We start from the raw sequence: 19,455 nt of genomic DNA, 5'->3' as shown, positions 1-19,455 counted from the left end.
ACTTTCTTCAAAGAACTACAATTCCCAAGAAAAGAGTAGAAGGGGCAGTGCTTCAAGAGCACCAGAGAAGAAACTCGTTTACATGGTTCAGCGGAGGATTCAACTCTGTATCTGTCAAACTCAAATATGACTGAGGGGACGTAAGTATTTTGTTTAATTTCAATTGCATGACTAATGTCGCAAAAAACTACTTGGTTTCAGTGTATTTGATAAGAGATAATGACGTGAAAGCGACGGGAGGCAGCCTAATTACGTGCGTCCTTTTCAAAAGATGGACCGAACATGTAAGTTAAGCTATTTGAACCAAACTGTAACTTAGTTGCAACAGTTGTGTCAAATATTGTACCTCTGTGATTTTGACACTCTTCTGACAATTTTAGGGAGTTTGAACATTCTGTCAAGTGGGAAATTACAAATACAAAGTTAGTTAAATGTGCTTAAAAAATAAAACTTGAGTTAGTTCTGGTATCAAGTGGGCAGACTCGCAGCTTTATTGGACAACTCGCAACAAATTAACTTTATTTTGAAAGGTAAGCAAATTGTTTGGTTTACTCTGCTATGTTGAAAATGACCACCATTAATGCATAAAATGCATCGTTATAGTTAAAGCAGTCCAACCAGGTACACAGTTATAGCTGCTTACATAGTGATGCATCAGTTATTATAATCAAATGATATATACCGACAGGAGCCATTCTGCTTCTAAATGAGTACTTTAACTTTTGATAATGCAAGTACATTTTGATTATACTTCTGTAGTTCTACTAATCAAATGTCTGTCTTAAAAACATTTTAATCCACTGGTAGTTTATCCTGAGAGAACAACACAAATTGTTTGACCAATGGACGTCCAGATATATATGCCCCCACAACAGGTTTGACTATTAAAAGGGTTTAGGGATATCCCACTTCTAACAATGCAGCATAATGCAATACAAAATATCAAAAACCCAAAATGAATCAACACCTCAGTCAGAGGTTAAGGTAAGAGGTAAGAAATTATTTCTACTTGGTGAGACTTTATAGAAGCTTGCTTGTATTGCAAAGTATATAAGAATCCTGTACTGAGTAGTCAAAGTGTCTAACATTAAAATGCTTGCTGTTCTCATAGGCACCTGCGGAGGCGAGGGGGGCCGTACAAGACGGAGGCAGCCACAGACCTGAGCCGCTGGAGGCTGAGTAACGAGGAGGGCAGGCAGACCTGGTGCTATGTGGACGATCGGGACTCCCCCGACAGAGAGCAGACGATGCTGGAGGCCCATTCGCTAGGCTTGGACACGGTAGGCTTTTTTTTTTTTTTTATTGTTTCAAATGTTTCAAATCAAAAAAATGTTTGGTTGGTGATTGTTACTTATTCCCTACATTGCACTGATTCATATGGACTCTATGAAACGTTTCAACAACAGTATAAAATGGATGCAAAGAACCCTGGTAGTATACAGTGAGAATATAGTGTGTGAATGATTTCAGATATAGAAACTGGAGATGTCCTACATTATCATGTTATGAAATAATAGACTTCTTAGACTTCTAATGTATGAATATAGAATAGAAACTTTAAGCTGTTTCTGTTAATGGTAATCAAGGTGGCTGGTAGACCCCTGCATTGTTTGACATGTGTCTGGTGTTCATTTCTAATCACCCATTGTCCCCACAGAGTGTCTTCGTGTCTGGCTCCGAAGCCGCCCACACGGCCGTCGATGCAGCTCTGAAAGGTATGCACTTCTACAGCCAGCTCCAGGCCGAGGACGGTCACTGGGCTGGGGACTACGGCGGACCTCTCTTCCTGCTCCCAGGTAGCCCAATCATCCGCCTCTATTTTCTTATATGTGACACAAAAACAAATATATGAACAAAATATGACATGTGCATATTTAGTCTAGTGACAACCAATTTCAACCAGTAATATCATGACGTCCATCCATCAAACAATCTGCAACTTCAAGCACCAACAGAGATGTGTGTGTGGAGTCCTCTGTAGCTCAGTATTGTGCTACATTGTAAGCTTGTCCACTTTTTAGCGGTCCAATCAAACGCAAAGGATTTGATTTACATCCTTCTGGTAACTGTACATCGCTCGATTATTCTGCTGTAATTTATTGTCAAGTGACATCATTTATTGAACTTATATAGCATATTTTGAAGGGAAAGAAATTGTGTTATGTCATGACCTGGGAGGCAAGTAAGAAAAATAAATTGCTGTGATTCATTTTCTAAGTCTGATCTAAATTGATTTCTCTCATGTTAATGAATCAAGAACAGGTGAAAAGGGGTTTTGTGGGATAATCTTTTTTTCTTCATATATAAAACAGGTGGTGGAGAAAAGTAGGCTTTGTCAGGATAATTTTTAGTTACTTTTATTATTCAGGTGGATAAAAACTTTTTTGTTGTTGTTTTTTGTTGGATCCGGTGTTTCTTGTTGTAATACTCATTTTGGCCATAAGAGGCTTAAGTGCACCACTACCCCATGTCCCAAATAGCATAATAAGCATTCATGTATTCCCTAACAGCAGATTAGTGCAGATTTAAATGCATTTATAGCCATAAGAAAAACATGACAGTAATGTTACATTACTACTAGCACACAATATATACCTTCTGTTGAGAATGCATGAGGAAAACTTACCTAAAATGTTTTTAGTCCTGTGTAGAACATGGGCTAGTAGTGCATTTCAGCCTCTTGTGGCCGAAATGAGTATTACAACAACAAGCACTTAAATAAATAAAAAAATCTTCTTTTTTCAAAGAGTCATTAACTCAGGAGAGAAAACAGTTGAGATCAGACTTAGAAAATGGATCACCTGCATTTTTTTGGTTCTCGCTTGCCTCTCCGTAAATGACAGATGATGATGAAAACACTAAACAGAATTCAGAGGAGGATGACTTTCTTTTTTTGTGCTTGCGTGTCTGTCTGTGACTATATTGTCCATTTGTGTGTGTTTCAGGTCTCCTGATCACATGCCATGTGGCTAAGATCCCCCTGGCCGAAGCCTGGAAGAAAGAGATGGTGAGGTACCTGCGCTCCGTGCAGCTGCCAGATGGAGGCTGGGGTCTGTAAGTCAACTGAACACACAGGTCACATCACTACTGTGCTTCTACTATAAGAGGATTTTATGTCATGTAACGGACAAAGGGTTACGCTTTGCAGAGTATCGTTTCAGCAAAGGTGACCTTTCTGTCTGAAACATTGCTTAGGGCAGCATCCTTGATGTTTTTTGTGTTTTTATTCAGACATATTGAAGACAAGTCGACCGTCTTTGGCACAGCGCTGAGTTACATCTCATTAAGGATCCTGGGATTAGAGCCTGATGATCCAGATATGGTTCGAGCCAGGAACAACCTGCACAGCAAAGGTGGGAACAACTAGGTAGAAATGCTCCCAAAAATGCCACGTCAGTTGTGGTTGTTTCATTGTTTTATTATTATTATTATTATATGTTGCGATTATTATTATTGTAAAATCTGCAATGCGTCACACACATACATAATTACAGTTAATTCCAAATGTGAAAAACTGATTATTATAATGGGGAGCATGTTACTGCTTTGTGTTAAGTAAAGGCGTAATATTTTAATGTGAGCTATAGTCCATGCTCATAGTAATAAACACATTGATTATTGATGGTAGTCACTTCATACTGCAGCTGTCGTGTATTTTATTTTGTACAGGAGGCGCTGTGGGGATTCCCTCATGGGGTAAATTCTGGTTGGCCATCCTAAATGTCTACAGTTGGGAGGGAATGAACACACTGCTACCAGAGATGTGGTGAGTCGTGACATCCCATTATGTCCTCTTCTATCCCTCAGTCCTGCTTTAAGTACACTGAAAAGCTTTAGGATTTCAGCTGAGGTAAGTGTAAACACAATTATGTTGCCCCAGTGCAAAAAAACAGTCATATAATATCATATATGCTAACTCGGATCATGTGAATGAGCCTGAGAACAAGGGCTGGGGGGCGGGGTTTAAGTGCTAGTGCGCTTGCTCAGTGGAGCCGTGGATGCAAAAATATCACCGGAAGATCGGAGTAATATTATCTGAAATTTATACTTTTTTTTTTGCTTCATGCTTCACCACTGAGCAACTTTTATAGAAATGGATTTATTTGTATCTGTTCCAGGCTGTTTCCTGCTTGGATGCCGGCCCACCCCTCTACGCTGTGGTGTCACTGCCGCCAGGTGTACCTCCCCATGAGCTACTGTTATGCTGTCAGACTGGCTGCAGAGGAAGACTCCCTGGTCCTCAGCCTCAGACAGGTGCTGAAACCACCTCATCCCACAAGGGCGCGTCAGAGGAGAGCCTTCGCTTTCATTCCTGGGTGTATTTTGTTGTTTGCTCTCAAAAGCTAAATGCAGATAATATGTTCCGATTGTAGCCCAATACCCAAAGTTGTTTGATTTACAATGAAATAAAACATAGACGAGTGAAAACTGCCACTCTTTAGAAGCTGGAACCAGCTAATGTTTGGCATTTTTGCTTTGTAAGTGACTTGAATATTTCGTTGATTAGCAAAAATTGTTGCCAATTTATTTCCTGGTGATTTAAGTTATTAAATAATTCAATCATCAACTAATTGTATCAGCATTATTATCATTATGTGTAGGAGGATCAGGTGGTGGAATTATACTTTTCTGTGATACACCTTTAAACTATGCAGAGGGAGCAGCCCAATGCAGTTTCTCCTTTTTATTTTGACAGTTTTGGACTGGAACTGTATTTGAATCACTTCTTCATTAGATAGAAGATAAACACAACATAAATCACACACACACACACACACACACACACACTATATTCATACATTTGCATAACCAAATGTTGTGTTTCCTAGGAGCTGTATGTCCAGGACTATGCCACCATTGACTGGCCCGCTCAGAGGAACAATGTGGCAGCATGTGACATGTACACACCTCACAGCACACTGCTCACCGTCGCCTACAGTAAGTATGCACAACGCACTGGGCACCATGATGATGAATCACCACCTACGGAACATGTCGCCGTAAAAACAAGCAGCACGTATGACCGTTTACAAGAAGTGTTTTATGTAACTGAGATTCAACACCTTTGAGCATTAAGGCGATAACGCACAAATGTTTTGCACATCGCAGATTGGCAATGAGACATAATACACAGAAGAAAAACATGAGGCGTAGCCCTGGCAACAGGATGGTTTTTGCAATGATAAAGAAAGTAGTGTTTTTCATTGGAATTTCCCTAAAAGCCGCTCTGTAGATCACTCCCCTAACATTGTGACTCTGTTCCTGTTGCCCTGCAGTGGTGTTGAATGTGTACGAAGCCCACCACAGCGCCACACTGAGAGGAAAGGCTGTCAAAGAACTGTATGAACACATCCAGGCTGACGATCGCTTCACTAAATGCATCAGCATTGGACCGGTAGTGTATACACAGATACATAAAATACAGATGTCAAAAACAAAGAACACAGGTTAAAATAGAGTAATAGAGCTTGACATAAAAAATAAAAAAAAACACTGCTACTCATCTCCAAAGGTTTTCAAATCAACCTATTTAAACTGACACAGTAAAATAAATACAGGGTGAGAACATGAAGTATTGGCCTTTCTCCTCAGATCTCCAAGACTATCAACATGCTGGTTCGCTGGTATGTGGATGGCCCCTCCTCTCCGGTCTTTCAGGAGCATGTGTCCAGGATCCCAGACTACCTCTGGTCAGTCAGACGGTTTCTAACAACTTATTAACAAAACAAACCAAACTTCCGTTCCATCACTGATCAGGCATTAGTTGTCATATTTGATGTATTCCGATATATAATATTTAAACGTCTAAATTGTTCATTCCATTGAGTTGTAAGAGAATCTTAATCAAAGATGAACTAACAATGAGTTCTCTGTGTTCCAGGTTGGGGTTAGATGGCATGAAAATGCAGGTGAGAATTTGTTCTCTGCTCCTTTTTGTATGTCGAGTGTGACACTACACAGTGGTTTTCATGCTGCATCACTTTAGATCATGAGGGTTTCTCACCCTAAAGGTTCACATTTTAGAAACGACGGAGGAGCTGAGATATCAAGGAGCTCTGAGTAGAAACCCTGCTTTTTACAATGAAATGAGCTGATGAGCTGATTATTGTGCAGATAAGTGGACTTAAAACCGCCCTGAAAGCTAGATTAACTTTTCACCTTCCAATTACATTCTCTTAGCCTACTTGCTGGTTCCATATTTTATTATTTTGTATCTTGTCCTGCTGTGAGAGATTCAGTGTTTGACCACTTTGTCCTTTTTTTTTTTTTTTGTGCACAGGGGACCAATGGGTCTCAACTCTGGGATACTTGTTTTGCTGTACAGGCTTTCCTTGAGGTAACGCAAAAATGGCCACTCATGTTTTCAGTTTTGATTTAATAAATCTAAGAGCAGGTGTAATGTGATCAAAGTTGTTTTTTGCTGTTAAGTCTCTGGCTGCTGCATTTTATGTTAGCGATTCACAGTCTTTTTAGGCAGATCACAACCAACAAGAGATACTAGGTTTTCTGCATCAGCCTGAAGCAAATTCTATTTTTTTGAAGTGACTCTGGAACTAAAATGATGTGGCCTATAGAGGCAGTGGTCTCAGTATTGATAGATATATTCATAGATATAAAATTGTTAAGAGACACTGAAAATTGTACTGAGTACTGAGCCAGAAAGTCCTACCTACATCCCAAGCCTACTAAAATACAAAATGAAAAATAGGAACGTCACCATTGTACCTATATACTCTTAGAATCATTGGTCACCGTGAGAAAAGCAGTTTGAGCGCTGTAGTTGGCTTAAAGTCCTGGTTGAAATGTATCTTATAGCAGTAACTGATTATAATGAGTTGTTTGTTGGGGTCTTTCAGGCAGGAGCCCAAGATAACTCCAGACTAGCCGAGTGCCTCCGAGACGCCCACCAGTTTCTCTCCATCACACAGGTACCACCGACATCTCAACCACACGGCCGTCAGTATTGAGCAGGAATAAAACATACATCTGAATATTCTACTGGTGTGATAATATATATTTTCCTCTTACCTGTAGTGCTATTTTTCAATCAGCATCGTTTTAGTGTGAGTTACAGAGTGATGCATATATTGGTTATAGAAGATGTCTGCCTTTTCTGGAATATAATGAAACTAGATCACACTCTAAATGTGCTGTTGAAAGCTTCAAAAGATTTGACATTTGAAAAACTCAACAGCAATGTGTCTTTTCAGAAGGAAGCATGCGTCCACTCATGGATGAGGAGCTCATAGCTAACTGCTTTCTTATGACTAGTTTTTCTTCTTTAACAGATACCTGAGAATCCTCCCGAGTACCAGAAGTACTACAGGCAGATGAACAAGGTAAAACCAATATCACACAAGAACCACTTTTTAACACTTTTCAAATGATTGTGAAATAAAATACTCAAATGCCTTTGACATGGAAGGCAAAAACGGCCTCGGAAAAAACTTCATCCCTGCATTTTTTTTTTTTAACAGGGAGGCTTCCCCTTCAGTACCCGCGACTGTGGTTGGATCGTGGCTGACTGCACAGCGGAGGGCCTGAAGTCAGTGATGCTGCTGCAGGAGCTTTGTCCCTCAATCGGCCAGCCTGTGACCTCAGAGCGCCTGTATGACGCCGTCAATGTGGTGGGTCCGCAGTGAATACATGACTGGACGAGTAGTTGACCTTTTATGAAGATTCATACTCTCATGGGTTTAAGTCTTTCATTATCTTCTCCTTGTAGTTGCTGAGCATGAGGAACTGTGACGGTGGATTTGCCACATATGAAACTAAGAGAGGAGGGAGACTCCTGGAGCTGCTCAACCCGTCCGAGGTGTTCGGTAGGTCTGTTAGTGTCAGTATCCATTTAGTGCTCTTCAAAGGCAGATATGTTCAGTCTTAACATTAACCATACTTTCAATCAGCAGTATGTTATTAGACAACATTGTGGAGATAGAGATATAATTAGATACATTATCATTATATATAATTATAAGTCCATGGCTAACAATTATCAATAAAGGCGTGACATAAAGGTCATTGAATTGACTCTGAGAATCTCAGAAATGTTCATGCAATAATTACAGCATGATGCAAGTTGGTGCATAATGGAACATGCAGTCCTTGTAAAGGAGCTCAGTTCACTGCTCAGTTTCCCCGTTATAGTTTTTTGTTCTTCTTTTTCTTGGAGTGGGGTCTTTATCCAATACAGGAGGATGTCAGATTTTATATTATACAGTATACAGATTATAAAGCTGTCTGAGGCAAATTTGTGATATTGGACTACACAAATAATACTGAATTGAATCCAGTTGATGCTCACGCTGCCAGGACTGCCTGTGTTACTCAACCTGCAAATATGCAGATGTGAAAAAGGGAAAAAAGAATAAGCCAAATATAAACTTGGCATTTCTGTGTCCTTTTGCAGCATTCAAAGGCTGGAAAACTTTTTCCATTACACTCTGGAGATGTTGCAATATCATGGTCTTTTCAATATCAAAGGTCAATATGATTGTCATGTTTCTCTATTTAAAAAGAGGATGTGGTGTGTGTTGTGAAATGTGATGTTTATGAGTCTCTCTCTCACTCACTCACTCTCTCTCTCACTCACTCACTCACTCACACTCTCTCTTTCTTTCTCTCTCTCTCTCTCACTCACTCACTCACTCACTCACTCACACTCTCTCTTTCTTTCTCTCTCTCTCTCACTCACTCACTCACTCACTCACTCACTCACACTCTCTCCCCCCCCTCCCTCTCTCTCTCTCTCAGGTGACATCATGATAGATTATACCTATGTGGAGTGTACCTCAGCAGTAATGCAGGCTCTGAAGCACTTCCAGAAGGCATACCCTGAACACCGTGCTGAGGAGATAAGGTTTACTACACACATATATTAGTTTTAATTACAAATGACTAATCTGAAAATCGCATAAACCCCAACAAAAGAACTGAAAACTAAGATTGCTTTCACAGCATGTATTATGATTATATTTTGTTTGAAAGAGTCTGAAAGAAGAAATGAAGAAAGAAAAACGCATTGACCCACATTCTTACCTGAATCATTTCTCAGTTCTCTCTGAATTTTAGAAGGAACGAGGCAGAGGTTTTCTGTTCATGCGTTTGTTGTTCATTTTTAGGTCCACTCTAAGGGAAGGACTGGAGTACTGCAGGAAGGTGCAGAAGCCTGACGGATCCTGGGAAGGGTGAGACCACACTTGCTATTTCACAACCTGATAGCCTCCCCAGTGGACAGGTCGTGATTAATATCAAATAATCCGCATGTGCTCATGCTCAGGTCCTGGGGAGTGTGCTTCACGTATGGAATATGGTTTGGCCTGGAAGCCTTTGCTTGTATGGGTCACGTCTACAAGGATGGGTAAGAGTTCCAAACATGGATCAATGAAGTTTCACTCTGAACCATGAACATCGCTTTTGACCCACGGCAACAGTGTGCGTGATCAACGGGGGCCGTCCATGAGCTCCTAGCCTACGTACTTAATAACACTGCCGTTCCTCTGTTTACCAGGGATGTGTGCGTCGAGGTGCAGAGAGCCTGCCAGTTCCTGCTGGACCGGCAGATGCCGGACGGAGGCTGGGGGGAGGACTTTGAGTCTTGCGAGCAGCGGCGCTACGTCCAGAGCAGCAGCGCTCAGATCCACAACACCTGCTGGGCTTTGTTAGGCCTCATGGCTGTCAGGTAAAGCAGGGCTCAACTCAAAAGGCTCGGTGTTTACGCTGGATAATGGGATCAGGTTTGGCAAATTTGCATAGGCTTTGGGTTGTTCCATCCCAGAGTTAAGCTCTACCGTTGATATTAGTTGTGTGTCATGTATTTACATTATTATTAGGTATTTGCCTTCGCCAGTTTATTCACCTGGCTACAAAAGACACTTGTCGACAGTGAAATGAACCCAAGCTAATTAAATTAAATTGAAATCTCTTGTGTGCGTAACCAGGCATCCTGACAGGCGGGCCATTGAGAGAGGAGTACAGCTGCTGATTGACAGCCAGCTGCCCAACGGAGACTGGCCACAGGTGATTCCCATAGATCTTATTAATCACATGTCTTATACTCCAATTACACTGAGCTCCCTCCGCCGATATTACAACTAATAGGAAATGAATCCAATGACAGTACGAAATATAATGTGGAGCTTTGATATCAGCTGTTCTGTCCTTCCCCTCCTCAGGAGAATATTTCGGGTGTGTTCAACAAGAGCTGTGCGATCAGCTACACCTCCTACAGAAATGTCTTCACAGTCTGGACCCTCGGTCGCTTCTCAACACTTTACCCCAGCAGTCCATCGGCTGGGAAGGTCAAGCTGTGAAGACTTTTAAAGGGTTCATCAGACTATGTGCTAGAATATGAGAAGTCAATGTCTTCAACAGAAGCAAAATACAACAACAGCCACGTTCAGTTCGGGCTATCAATGGAACGTGTATCTTTTTTTGTGGGTGGCACACAAACTGTCTTATGGGAGGGATGAGTGTTGAAATGCATTCAGTCTACAAGTTGCGCACAATTTCTTTGTGTTTGGATTTTTGAACACTTCCACTGTGTTTTCAGAGTCGGATCCATCAGATAAAGTCACGCATTCCATTCTTTGAATTACTTTCTGTGTTGGCATTCCAGGACGGCTCATCCATCAGAGCTACAAAACATATTGTGCTGACATGCTGCTATCCAAGACGTCCTGTTCATGTGCTCTGGTTCATTAAGTGTATTAAAACATTCATGTCCATGTTGCCTCATATCCCTGCTCCTTGCCTACCATTTGCATTTAGGATGAACCATTTTTCTATGCTATTATCTTGTACTTGTACCTGACTTTCTTCACATTGGTTTGTGCTCAGCTAAGTATCAAACACAGAGCACGTACTGTGTGGAAATGTGCTCTATTAAAGAAAATAAAACTCAAAATACATGTTTCTGATCAATCAAGAATTTTAATTGTATTGATAAGAAAAAAAAAAAAAAAAAACGTTTTTGGGCAAAACACAAACTGCAGCCTAGCGACACAAACGGAGACCTTCACAGTAGGAACATGTTGACTTCTTTTTGACACATCCAGTGTATGAACAGCCATGTCCCATGATGTTTTAACCTTTATGCAACATGAGGAAGTTGGCAGAGCAGATGCATTTTTTTCAGCAATGCCTTGCACCACCTCCTACTGCATTGGTATTTGTTCTCCTATTAGCTTGAGTGTACAGTCTAGCAGATGATAGAGTGGATGTGGCAGCGGGATTTCAAAACGTGCAACCTTTCAGTCTCTGTAGATTGTGATTCAGTCACACTTATGCACTTATGGCAAGTCACAGTATATATATATATATATATATATATATACACTATATACAGTATATAGGCCTTGGCCGTTCATTTTTCCCTGATGTATACGGTGGAGAACAAATAAGTTACAAAAGGTCCAGATCTTTGCCCTTCGTCCCCTATTGCTATCTCTGGCACACCTGATTTTTTTTTAGGGGAGGTACAGGTGTGGTCGTGAAGAATGTTTTGAGAGAGTTTGTTTATTTTCGTAGCTGAGGCGACGGGTCACTGCAGAAGCCCAAGACAAGACTTTGCAACTTGTTAAGCCAGCACCATCTACTCTTTGGTAAGTCTTAAGCGTGACCAGATGCAGATAAGAAAGCAGGTTTTGTATTTACAGTACCTCCCCCACCTTTCTCACACGTCTTCTTCAGGATGACAAATCGGATTCTATTCACGGTATAAATCAGGGGATTTCCTAAAGTTTGCTACTTGAATGAAAGAATTGACAAATTTTCTCCAGGCCTTTTAAGGCAAGGATGTTCCCGTTGAACAAAAGTTAAAATTGAATTTCAAGGTAACATATATACATGTATTCAAATATTCCTGTGGATGTAAAAAAAACACATCAGTTGTTAGAATGTTCTTTATACACTTCAGATTTCTACTCAACTCAAAAACCAGATCTTGAGACTTGACTCCCTAAAGACTTGAGCTATGATTTGATCCCCTCAAGTCTTAACCTGAGAGGTGAGACTCCTAAAAACTTGACGTGAGACTGCATTAAGACTCACCTAAACCTGAGACTTGACTCCCTAAAGACTTGACTTGAGTCTGAAGGCTTGAATTCTTAAAGGAATACATCACCCACAAAATGTTAATTTCTATATCAATTACTTACCCTGTGTTACCTTGAATTGCTTTTTCTTGCCTGTCTCTTCAGTGAACAAAGAAGTCCGAATACTGACTTTAAACTCAGGATTTGTATTTTATTATCAGAGTTCTAACTTTAATCTCAGAATTCTGACTTTGAACTAAAATACAATAAAATGTTTCACATGTGGCCTTATTCCTTTTATGTAATTAAGCGGTGTGTGTGTGTGTGTGTGTGTGTGTGTGTAGGCACGCAAAGTGAACAGACAGCTCAAACTAAAAGTCTATCATCACTCTTCAGAAGAATTTTCTCTCCTGATAACATCACACTGCTTCGCTACGAGGAGAATGTTCCAAGCAAGCATGCTTGGCAAACACACTGTGCAGAAGACAAAAGAACTCAAAACTAACACATTATGTGACATGATGTGTGTTTGTGTGTGTGTGAGACACACATCCCTAGCTGTAGTTATCTCGTTATGTTCACAACACCAGTATGAGATTCACAAATAACATCTAATTGCTATTTTAATACATTTGCAATATTCCTGTTGTGTACATACAGCTACATGTACTTATGATACAGATTATACACACACATATCATACCCTCATAATGAAAACATTTTCTGATAAGAGGAAGGGCGGTGCCCTGACCTGATGGACTGCTTTATGTTCAGGTGTGGCTTCACATAAAAGGAGCAGCAGGTAACAGCTGTATCTGCGGATCTGCTGTCCAGCACACAGTAAGTTTAATCTAACACTTTGCTGATATATATATATATGTGTATATATACAGTATGTGTGTATATATGTGTGTATATATATATATATATATATATATATATATATACATATGCAGACGATGGTATAATTTTGGTATAATTTTTAATTGTTGCACATATCACCCCTTAACAGGCCTTACAGATGCATTTGCTATTACTTTTGAATCTTTTGTAAACTTGTTTTTTTATTTAGCATTTGAAGAGACATTTAATTGCCTGCAGGGGATCTTTGGGAGATGTCTGGACGAGGTAAATAACAGTTAACAAGTCCTCTTTCTTCCAAATGTATTGAATGTATATTACATACCTGACATTCCCATTTACTAAATGTAGATTTTTGACAAATTACAGGGGGGCACTGTCATCGAGGAGGCCATGGTGGCCACGGGCATGGACACAAGCATGGACACAAGCATGGACATGGGCATGGGCATGGGCATGGACACGGACACGGACAAGGACAAGGACAAGGGCCAGGGAATAAGTGCAAGCGCAGACACAAGGGAGGTCACAAGCATAGCAAGTGTCACAAGAAGGGGAAGGACTGTCACGGGGTAAGACTCGACAGTGTTCAGTTCATTTACAACAAAACGTGGATTTTGCTCAGAATTCAGTGAAACTTTTTTTTTCTTCTTTTCAACGTTATTGCCATTACCACCCATTAACAGGCAATTCACATTACAAAACAGAATCACCTTGAGATTGGGCTTCACTTGACATATACACCTATACATGCACATTTAGATCGAACAATCGTGGGAGGATGTTGCTTCATCCAATTAGAGGTTATTATTTTTTCATCAACAAAACATGCAATATAATAACACCGGCCTGTGTTAAAGCGGTGTTCAGGTGATACTTCCAATAGGAACAATAATCCGTCCATTTCTAGAAATTTCTCCATTTCTTCTTTGACGTTTTGCCAAAATGTCTGTCAGCGGGTCCGAAAGAACCTAATTGAACCTAATATGTTTTCCCAGGCGTCATCATCCATATTGTATTCTGCTCCAGTTCCAATTGTCCGTTCATATGTAGTGTTATCCGACATGACTAGCCTTTTTGTGAATATGGGATATTTCGGGTTTTTTGTTGATACAGAGTGTTCTGTATTGTTCAGATGTATAAAATGAGTTTCTATATTGATTCGTACTCTTTTAATATCCCAGTCTGTACTTTTTTAGTGTCATATGTGTAGTTATCTATTTAAACTACTCGAGGGTAAGGAAAGCTTGTCAATGAAATGGTTTTATTTTTGAAGGGATTTTTTTTTTAGGGTTAAGACAGGGGAGTACCACTGAACACCATCCTTCACTTTCACACAGTTACACGCATTCACACCTGGATGCTGCTTGGGGAGTCTTCCCAGGGAGTGAACCCATGAACCTTGGGACACAATTGCTCTCTGCTCCAAAACTGAAGATTGATGAACGAGAGACAAACACTTTTGTCGATGACTGAAGGATAAGCTGTGGTCGCTGACTGAATTATTAATTTTCTTTTCTTTTCTTTCTTGCATGTTTGTCGCTGCTGCAGTATTCCAGCAGCTCCTGCAGCAGCAGCAGCAGCAGCAGCAGCAGCAGCAGCAGCAGCAGTGATTCTGACTAGATGACGATTCCTGGATCGGAAAAGAGGCAAGACAAGTTACCACCTGCAAACCATTGCCAAGAAATACGAATGAACTGAAAAGGTTCTTTGGAACTCAAAAGCATGTCCTGACAAATTCTGTCAAAACTGACTGTTGTCACTGGTTGCATGTCTTTGTGCCAAATATAAGATAATAAAGTTTAGAGTTAAAACAAAGAAGATTCTTTCTACACCGCTTCAGTTGTTCTTTATTCTGACTGGTGGGACATTTCAGTTTTCTTTCAGGTATCTTTCAAGTCAAGTCAATTTTATCATACCAATCAATCAATATCACAAATATGCCTCACAATCTGTACAGCATACAACTGCCTCTATCCTTAGACCCCTTCAAATGATTCTGATGGAGTTTGTGAAACACTGAAACTATCCTGGGGGTACCCCAGGGTGCTCGGTGGTGACACAAACATATAAACGGTTATGTCATAAATAGGAACACAATCTCAAAATGTTTCCACACCACAAAAAATAAATTGTCGGTGGGAGTTTAGGCTCAGCCCCTGATGACGGCCATTGGCACTGTTTCAGGCGGGGCTTATATAAAGGCAGAGCCAGCTGAATGCTGCAGCTGTGGATCTGAACTCCAGCACACGGTAAGTTCAATAGCTATCTAGGAATAACATAAACTATTTGTGTGTGTGTGTGTGTGTGTGTGTGTGTGTGTGTGTGTGTGTGTGTGTGTGTCGATCATCTTGCTTACATCTATTTCCATTGTTAAATGTATTGCATTATTTTGTGATCGTGTCTTTATCATACCTATGAAGACATACCTCTATAAAGATATGACTTTATGATATTTACTAAAAACTGCACAATGCAACACTTGAAAATTCACCTTTTTCTGATAGCTGGTAACCAGCTTGACCAGTTTGAGGTAGGCTTTTGAAAGCTCTTATTGATCACACAGCTCCTAATCTTACCAGCTGTTATCTCAGATTCTCAAAAAGACATTTAGGATATTCAAATATTGAAAACAAATCAGAGCATATGGATTGAATAATGACTATAATTCTAAGATCCAATTTATGTCACAAGAATGTCCAGATATAGGTCATAAGAACACAATAAACACACAAAAAAACTATCCCATCAGGGGCGCCAGTCTCCATTAAAAAAACATTTAGCATTCTCCTTCTGGGCCTTCCACCATTCCTGTGTAGCATTGCTGAGAAACAGACAATCTTTTAAGCTTGATAAGCTTCTGTTTTGTTATCGGTTTTTTTTTACTTTTATTGTTTACTTTACTTTTTTGCTGCTCATTCTGCTTTTCAGTCTTTTCTGTTCCTCATAATTGATGAAAGCACAAGTATAAATTCAAAAGATGTCAAGTGATTATTTGGATTCAGATGATGCTTCATTTGTTAGTCTTGCTGAGTTCATTCATATGACTAGACACACTATGGCCATGCTGCTCTGAAACCATCTGGTCTGCCATCAACTGACCGGCTACACCAGCTTTACCAACCTGGCTGCTCGCCCCTCAACCAGCTACACAACATTTGCATTTGCTTTGTCTCCACTCAATATCGCAATTTAGGTTTTACACCTGCTCATATCTGAATTTTCATTAAAAGTTATTTAATTTGGGGATTTGGGTGCACTCAAGTGTCTTCTTTCAGTTTCAGGGTTTGCATCTGAAATTTTGAGATGTACAGGAATAACAGAGGTAAATCACTCTCTTGTCTTAACTGTCTTTTTCACTTTTACTAAAACACCACCTTTATATGAAACTTTCTTTATTGCATTGAACATCAAGTGTATACAAACTGACTGTGAAAATGATGAGCCCCACCCTTTTCTGTTTAACTAGGAAAACCCTCTGGCTGTCCTCCTCAGCCAACGCCAGGGGGACACTATCCTCAATGTCCACCAGGCACTGCCCCACCACAACCCTGCCCTCCTCAGCCATGTGGGCCACCTGCGCACTATCCTGTAGCCCCACCTTGTGGAGGGTATGGACCTAGCCATGGTCATGATGGGCACGGACATGGTCATGGTCCTGGGCATGGACATGGACATGGACATGGTCCTGATCATGGACATGGACACGGTCACGAGCATGGACATGGACATGATCATGGTCACGAGCATGGACTTGGACATGGACATGGACATGATCATGGTCACGAGCATGGACATGGACATGGACATGGACATGGACATGGACATGATCATGATCATGATCATGGACATGGACACGGACACGGTCATGAGCATGGGCATGGACATGGACATGGACATGATCATGATCATGATCATGGACAAGGGCGTGGATGTGGTCAGGGTCGTGGTCGCGGACATGGACATGGACATGGACATGGACATGGACATGGACATGGACATGGACATGGGCATCACGGGCATGGGCATGGCCACAAACACAAGCACGGTCACATGCATGACCATTGCCACAAGAAAGGAAATAAATGTCATGGGGTAAGATCCAGTTGATTTATTGATCATTGTAAAGTCTCTATTCTACCAACTGTATCACAGTCCACTGGTAATAAGTAGCCAATTACACTTATGCAGTTCATTTGAAATGTTATTTGAAAATATGAAACATTTTATTCACATTTCACATTTTTAATTCACTCAGTTGCTAGTTTTTAACTATAGCAAGCCTAAGGTTGCAATGTGAATCTGTTTTAGAGAGTTGGTTGTTGGTTCAATTCTCTGGGGTGGACAAAATAGTAGAAACACCTGTCACCTGAGTTTACTCTAGTGTCACTGTTAGGCTCATAATTTGTATTTGTCCAACTGTTTGTTTGTGAAACGTACAGTGTGTACAGTTGGTTTAAAGCTGAAGAGAGCTGTGAAGTTGGGTGATCATTCTATTGCTATTTAGTAAAATCTTACCATGACGACATGACGGTTTTCCAACAACTCCTCAGTCTAAATTGATGAAATAAATAATTTCTGTCTGTCTTCCAAAGCAAATTTGACAAAAATGTCTAATTTCCTAATGCCACCTCTATGGTTAAAGTTTGCTGAAGTTTAGACACCACCTGGGTGAACATAATGAGAGATCACCATGAAGGGACAGCAATCAATATTTGTATGATAACAATGAGTCAAATGACTGGTATGTGAAAGGTGTCACTTTACAGCTCTCTACAAATCAACGGTAGGTTTAAGTGTGGCCCAAACTGTAAACACAAATACAAAAGCAGCAAACAAAGTCATTCTACAGATCCAAAGCATAAAGTAAGTCAAGAATTAATAATTTTATTAATGGAATCCTAGATCCACAAATATATTCATCAGCCAAAGACACACTACTGAAACTGATCATTACTGATTGTTACTGATTATATCATTCAATTATGAATTCATAATCGACTCCGTTAACTGATTGACATGTTGTCACTAAATGAAATGTCAATGTTTGTCCCTGCTGTAGTCCTCCAGCAGCTCCTGCAGCAGTGACTCGGACTAGAGGAAGATGGAAAAGAAAAACAAGAACAGGCTGCTACCTGGAAACCTTCATCCTGTTACCTCACAGTTTCTTTGACCACCTATATTTCCAAGTTTGTTTTTTATCAAACCTGTTAAAGTCAGGTTTAACTCTCACATATTATGAAGTGTTAAGCCAATACGTTTCACCACATTTCACAGTAGTCGGTGTGTGACATATTGTCTGCTTTCGATGACACTGATCATATTGTTCCCTTGTGATAAACAACATCAAACTGCTTTCTGTTTATCATAAAAGCAAGTAATCCCTACAGTGCCTCTGCCTCTTTAGTTCATTTGACCTTGTGGTTTACCATTACACTGTGTGTGTGTGTGTGTGTGTGTGTGTGTGTGTGTGTGTGTGTGTGTGTGTGTGTGTGTGTGTGTGTGTGTGTGTGTGTGTGTGTGTGTGTGTGTGTGTGTGTTATCTATCAGTGTGTATTCATATTATCTGTATTTACCCAGGGAGTGTTGAATGAACAAGAGCTTTGTCCAGCAGTGTTTTCCACCAATAGTTACACACCCTGCCACTCCCCAGGACATTCACATGAATCCTCTGTTAATCACCTGCTTAATCACTGTGAATCCTTCATTTGTGCTATTTATGTTCTTATAATAGCACCATTTGATCTTTGTATATTGGTGTGTAGTATGATTAGCAGCACCTCTTTTCAGTGGGAAACAGTAAGGCAGAGTAGCCTGGCGCCTTTCCGTGTAAATGTAAACCGGAAGGCGAGCCAAGTAAACTGCCCCCATGAAATATTGCAGATTCTCGTTGGGCGAGCGGCTGCTGCTTCTGCTACCGCACTGCCTTCTATGGACCCAAACTTTCAAACGTGCTGCACCTCTAGTCCAGCACCAATCAGTGGAGTTCTATGTTTGTGCAGTGCAGGGATTATTCCAGTATTAGTTGATGTTGTGTTTAAACTCGAGACACATTGCGTTCTCTCGTATTTGAGTCATCCACATATTAATGATTAATCATTTCTGAGTGTTGAGAAGGGATACATATGTGCAGATAATCCGCTTATCAAAACAACAGATCTCAAGGTTGACAATGTTTAGGAATCTTCATAGACTCACATCTAAGATTTGATAATCGGGTGCGTAATGTCTACATATGTCTGATATTCATACACCTATCATGCTGTGTCACTACCTGGTCGCAGGTCTCACAGCATTACATTACATTACAGTCATTTAGCAGACGCTTTTATCCAAAGCGACTTACAATTCAGTATCTATCTACACACCGTAGACGCAGCAGACGGGGTTAAGTGTCTTGCTCAAGGACACATTGACATGAGACTAGCAGAGCAGGAGCCGGGGAGTGACCCTCTGATTGAAAGGCGGCCCTGCTCTCCACTTATCCACGGTCACCCCAACACACACGGTCACAATCATAAAAAAAACATCATATAACTGTATAACCAGACAATAACAA

General features: G+C 40.5%; 2 protein-coding genes across 3 annotated transcripts; both read left to right on the top strand.

Moving 5' to 3' along the window:
• Nucleotides 1-57: 57 nt before the first annotated feature.
• lss (lanosterol synthase (2,3-oxidosqualene-lanosterol cyclase)) lies at nucleotides 58-10,727 on the top strand. Of its 2 annotated transcripts, none has more exons than XM_068705106.1 (22): nucleotides 58-140; nucleotides 1,112-1,280; nucleotides 1,658-1,796; nucleotides 2,946-3,054; nucleotides 3,232-3,353; nucleotides 3,670-3,766; nucleotides 4,119-4,254; nucleotides 4,830-4,938; nucleotides 5,277-5,395; nucleotides 5,593-5,690; nucleotides 5,882-5,909; nucleotides 6,281-6,337; nucleotides 6,858-6,929; nucleotides 7,290-7,340; nucleotides 7,479-7,628; nucleotides 7,727-7,823; nucleotides 8,755-8,860; nucleotides 9,123-9,188; nucleotides 9,281-9,361; nucleotides 9,512-9,682; nucleotides 9,942-10,020; nucleotides 10,176-10,727. In XM_068705106.1, exons 1-22 carry the CDS (start codon nucleotides 127-129, stop codon nucleotides 10,311-10,313), a joined length of 2,208 nt encoding a protein of 735 aa, XP_068561207.1. In that variant the 5' UTR covers nucleotides 58-126; the 3' UTR covers nucleotides 10,314-10,727. The 2 variants fall into 2 exon arrangements, with proteins under 2 accessions (XP_068561207.1, XP_068561208.1); XM_068705107.1 differs by lacking the exon at nucleotides 58-140 and adding an exon at nucleotides 179-284.
• Nucleotides 10,728-15,091: 4,364 nt separating this feature from the next.
• LOC137868361 (protein SON-like) lies at nucleotides 15,092-18,283 on the top strand. Its single transcript, XM_068705105.1, has 4 exons — nucleotides 15,092-15,148; nucleotides 16,175-16,221; nucleotides 16,366-16,991; nucleotides 17,959-18,283. Exons 3-4 carry the CDS (start codon nucleotides 16,510-16,512, stop codon nucleotides 18,185-18,187), a joined length of 711 nt encoding a protein of 236 aa, XP_068561206.1. The 5' UTR covers nucleotides 15,092-15,148; nucleotides 16,175-16,221; nucleotides 16,366-16,509; the 3' UTR covers nucleotides 18,188-18,283.
• Nucleotides 18,284-19,455: the final 1,172 nt, after the last annotated feature.

Source organism: Cebidichthys violaceus, unplaced genomic scaffold (genome assembly GCF_023349555.1).
Source record: "Cebidichthys violaceus isolate CVI_PGR_0920_01 unplaced genomic scaffold, fCebVio1.0.p SCAF_11, whole genome shotgun sequence".
Lineage (NCBI taxonomy): Eukaryota > Metazoa > Chordata > Actinopteri > Perciformes > Stichaeidae > Cebidichthys > Cebidichthys violaceus.
The sequence above is the reverse complement of the archived record's forward strand: the minus strand, read 5'-3'. Positions and strand labels throughout refer to the sequence as shown.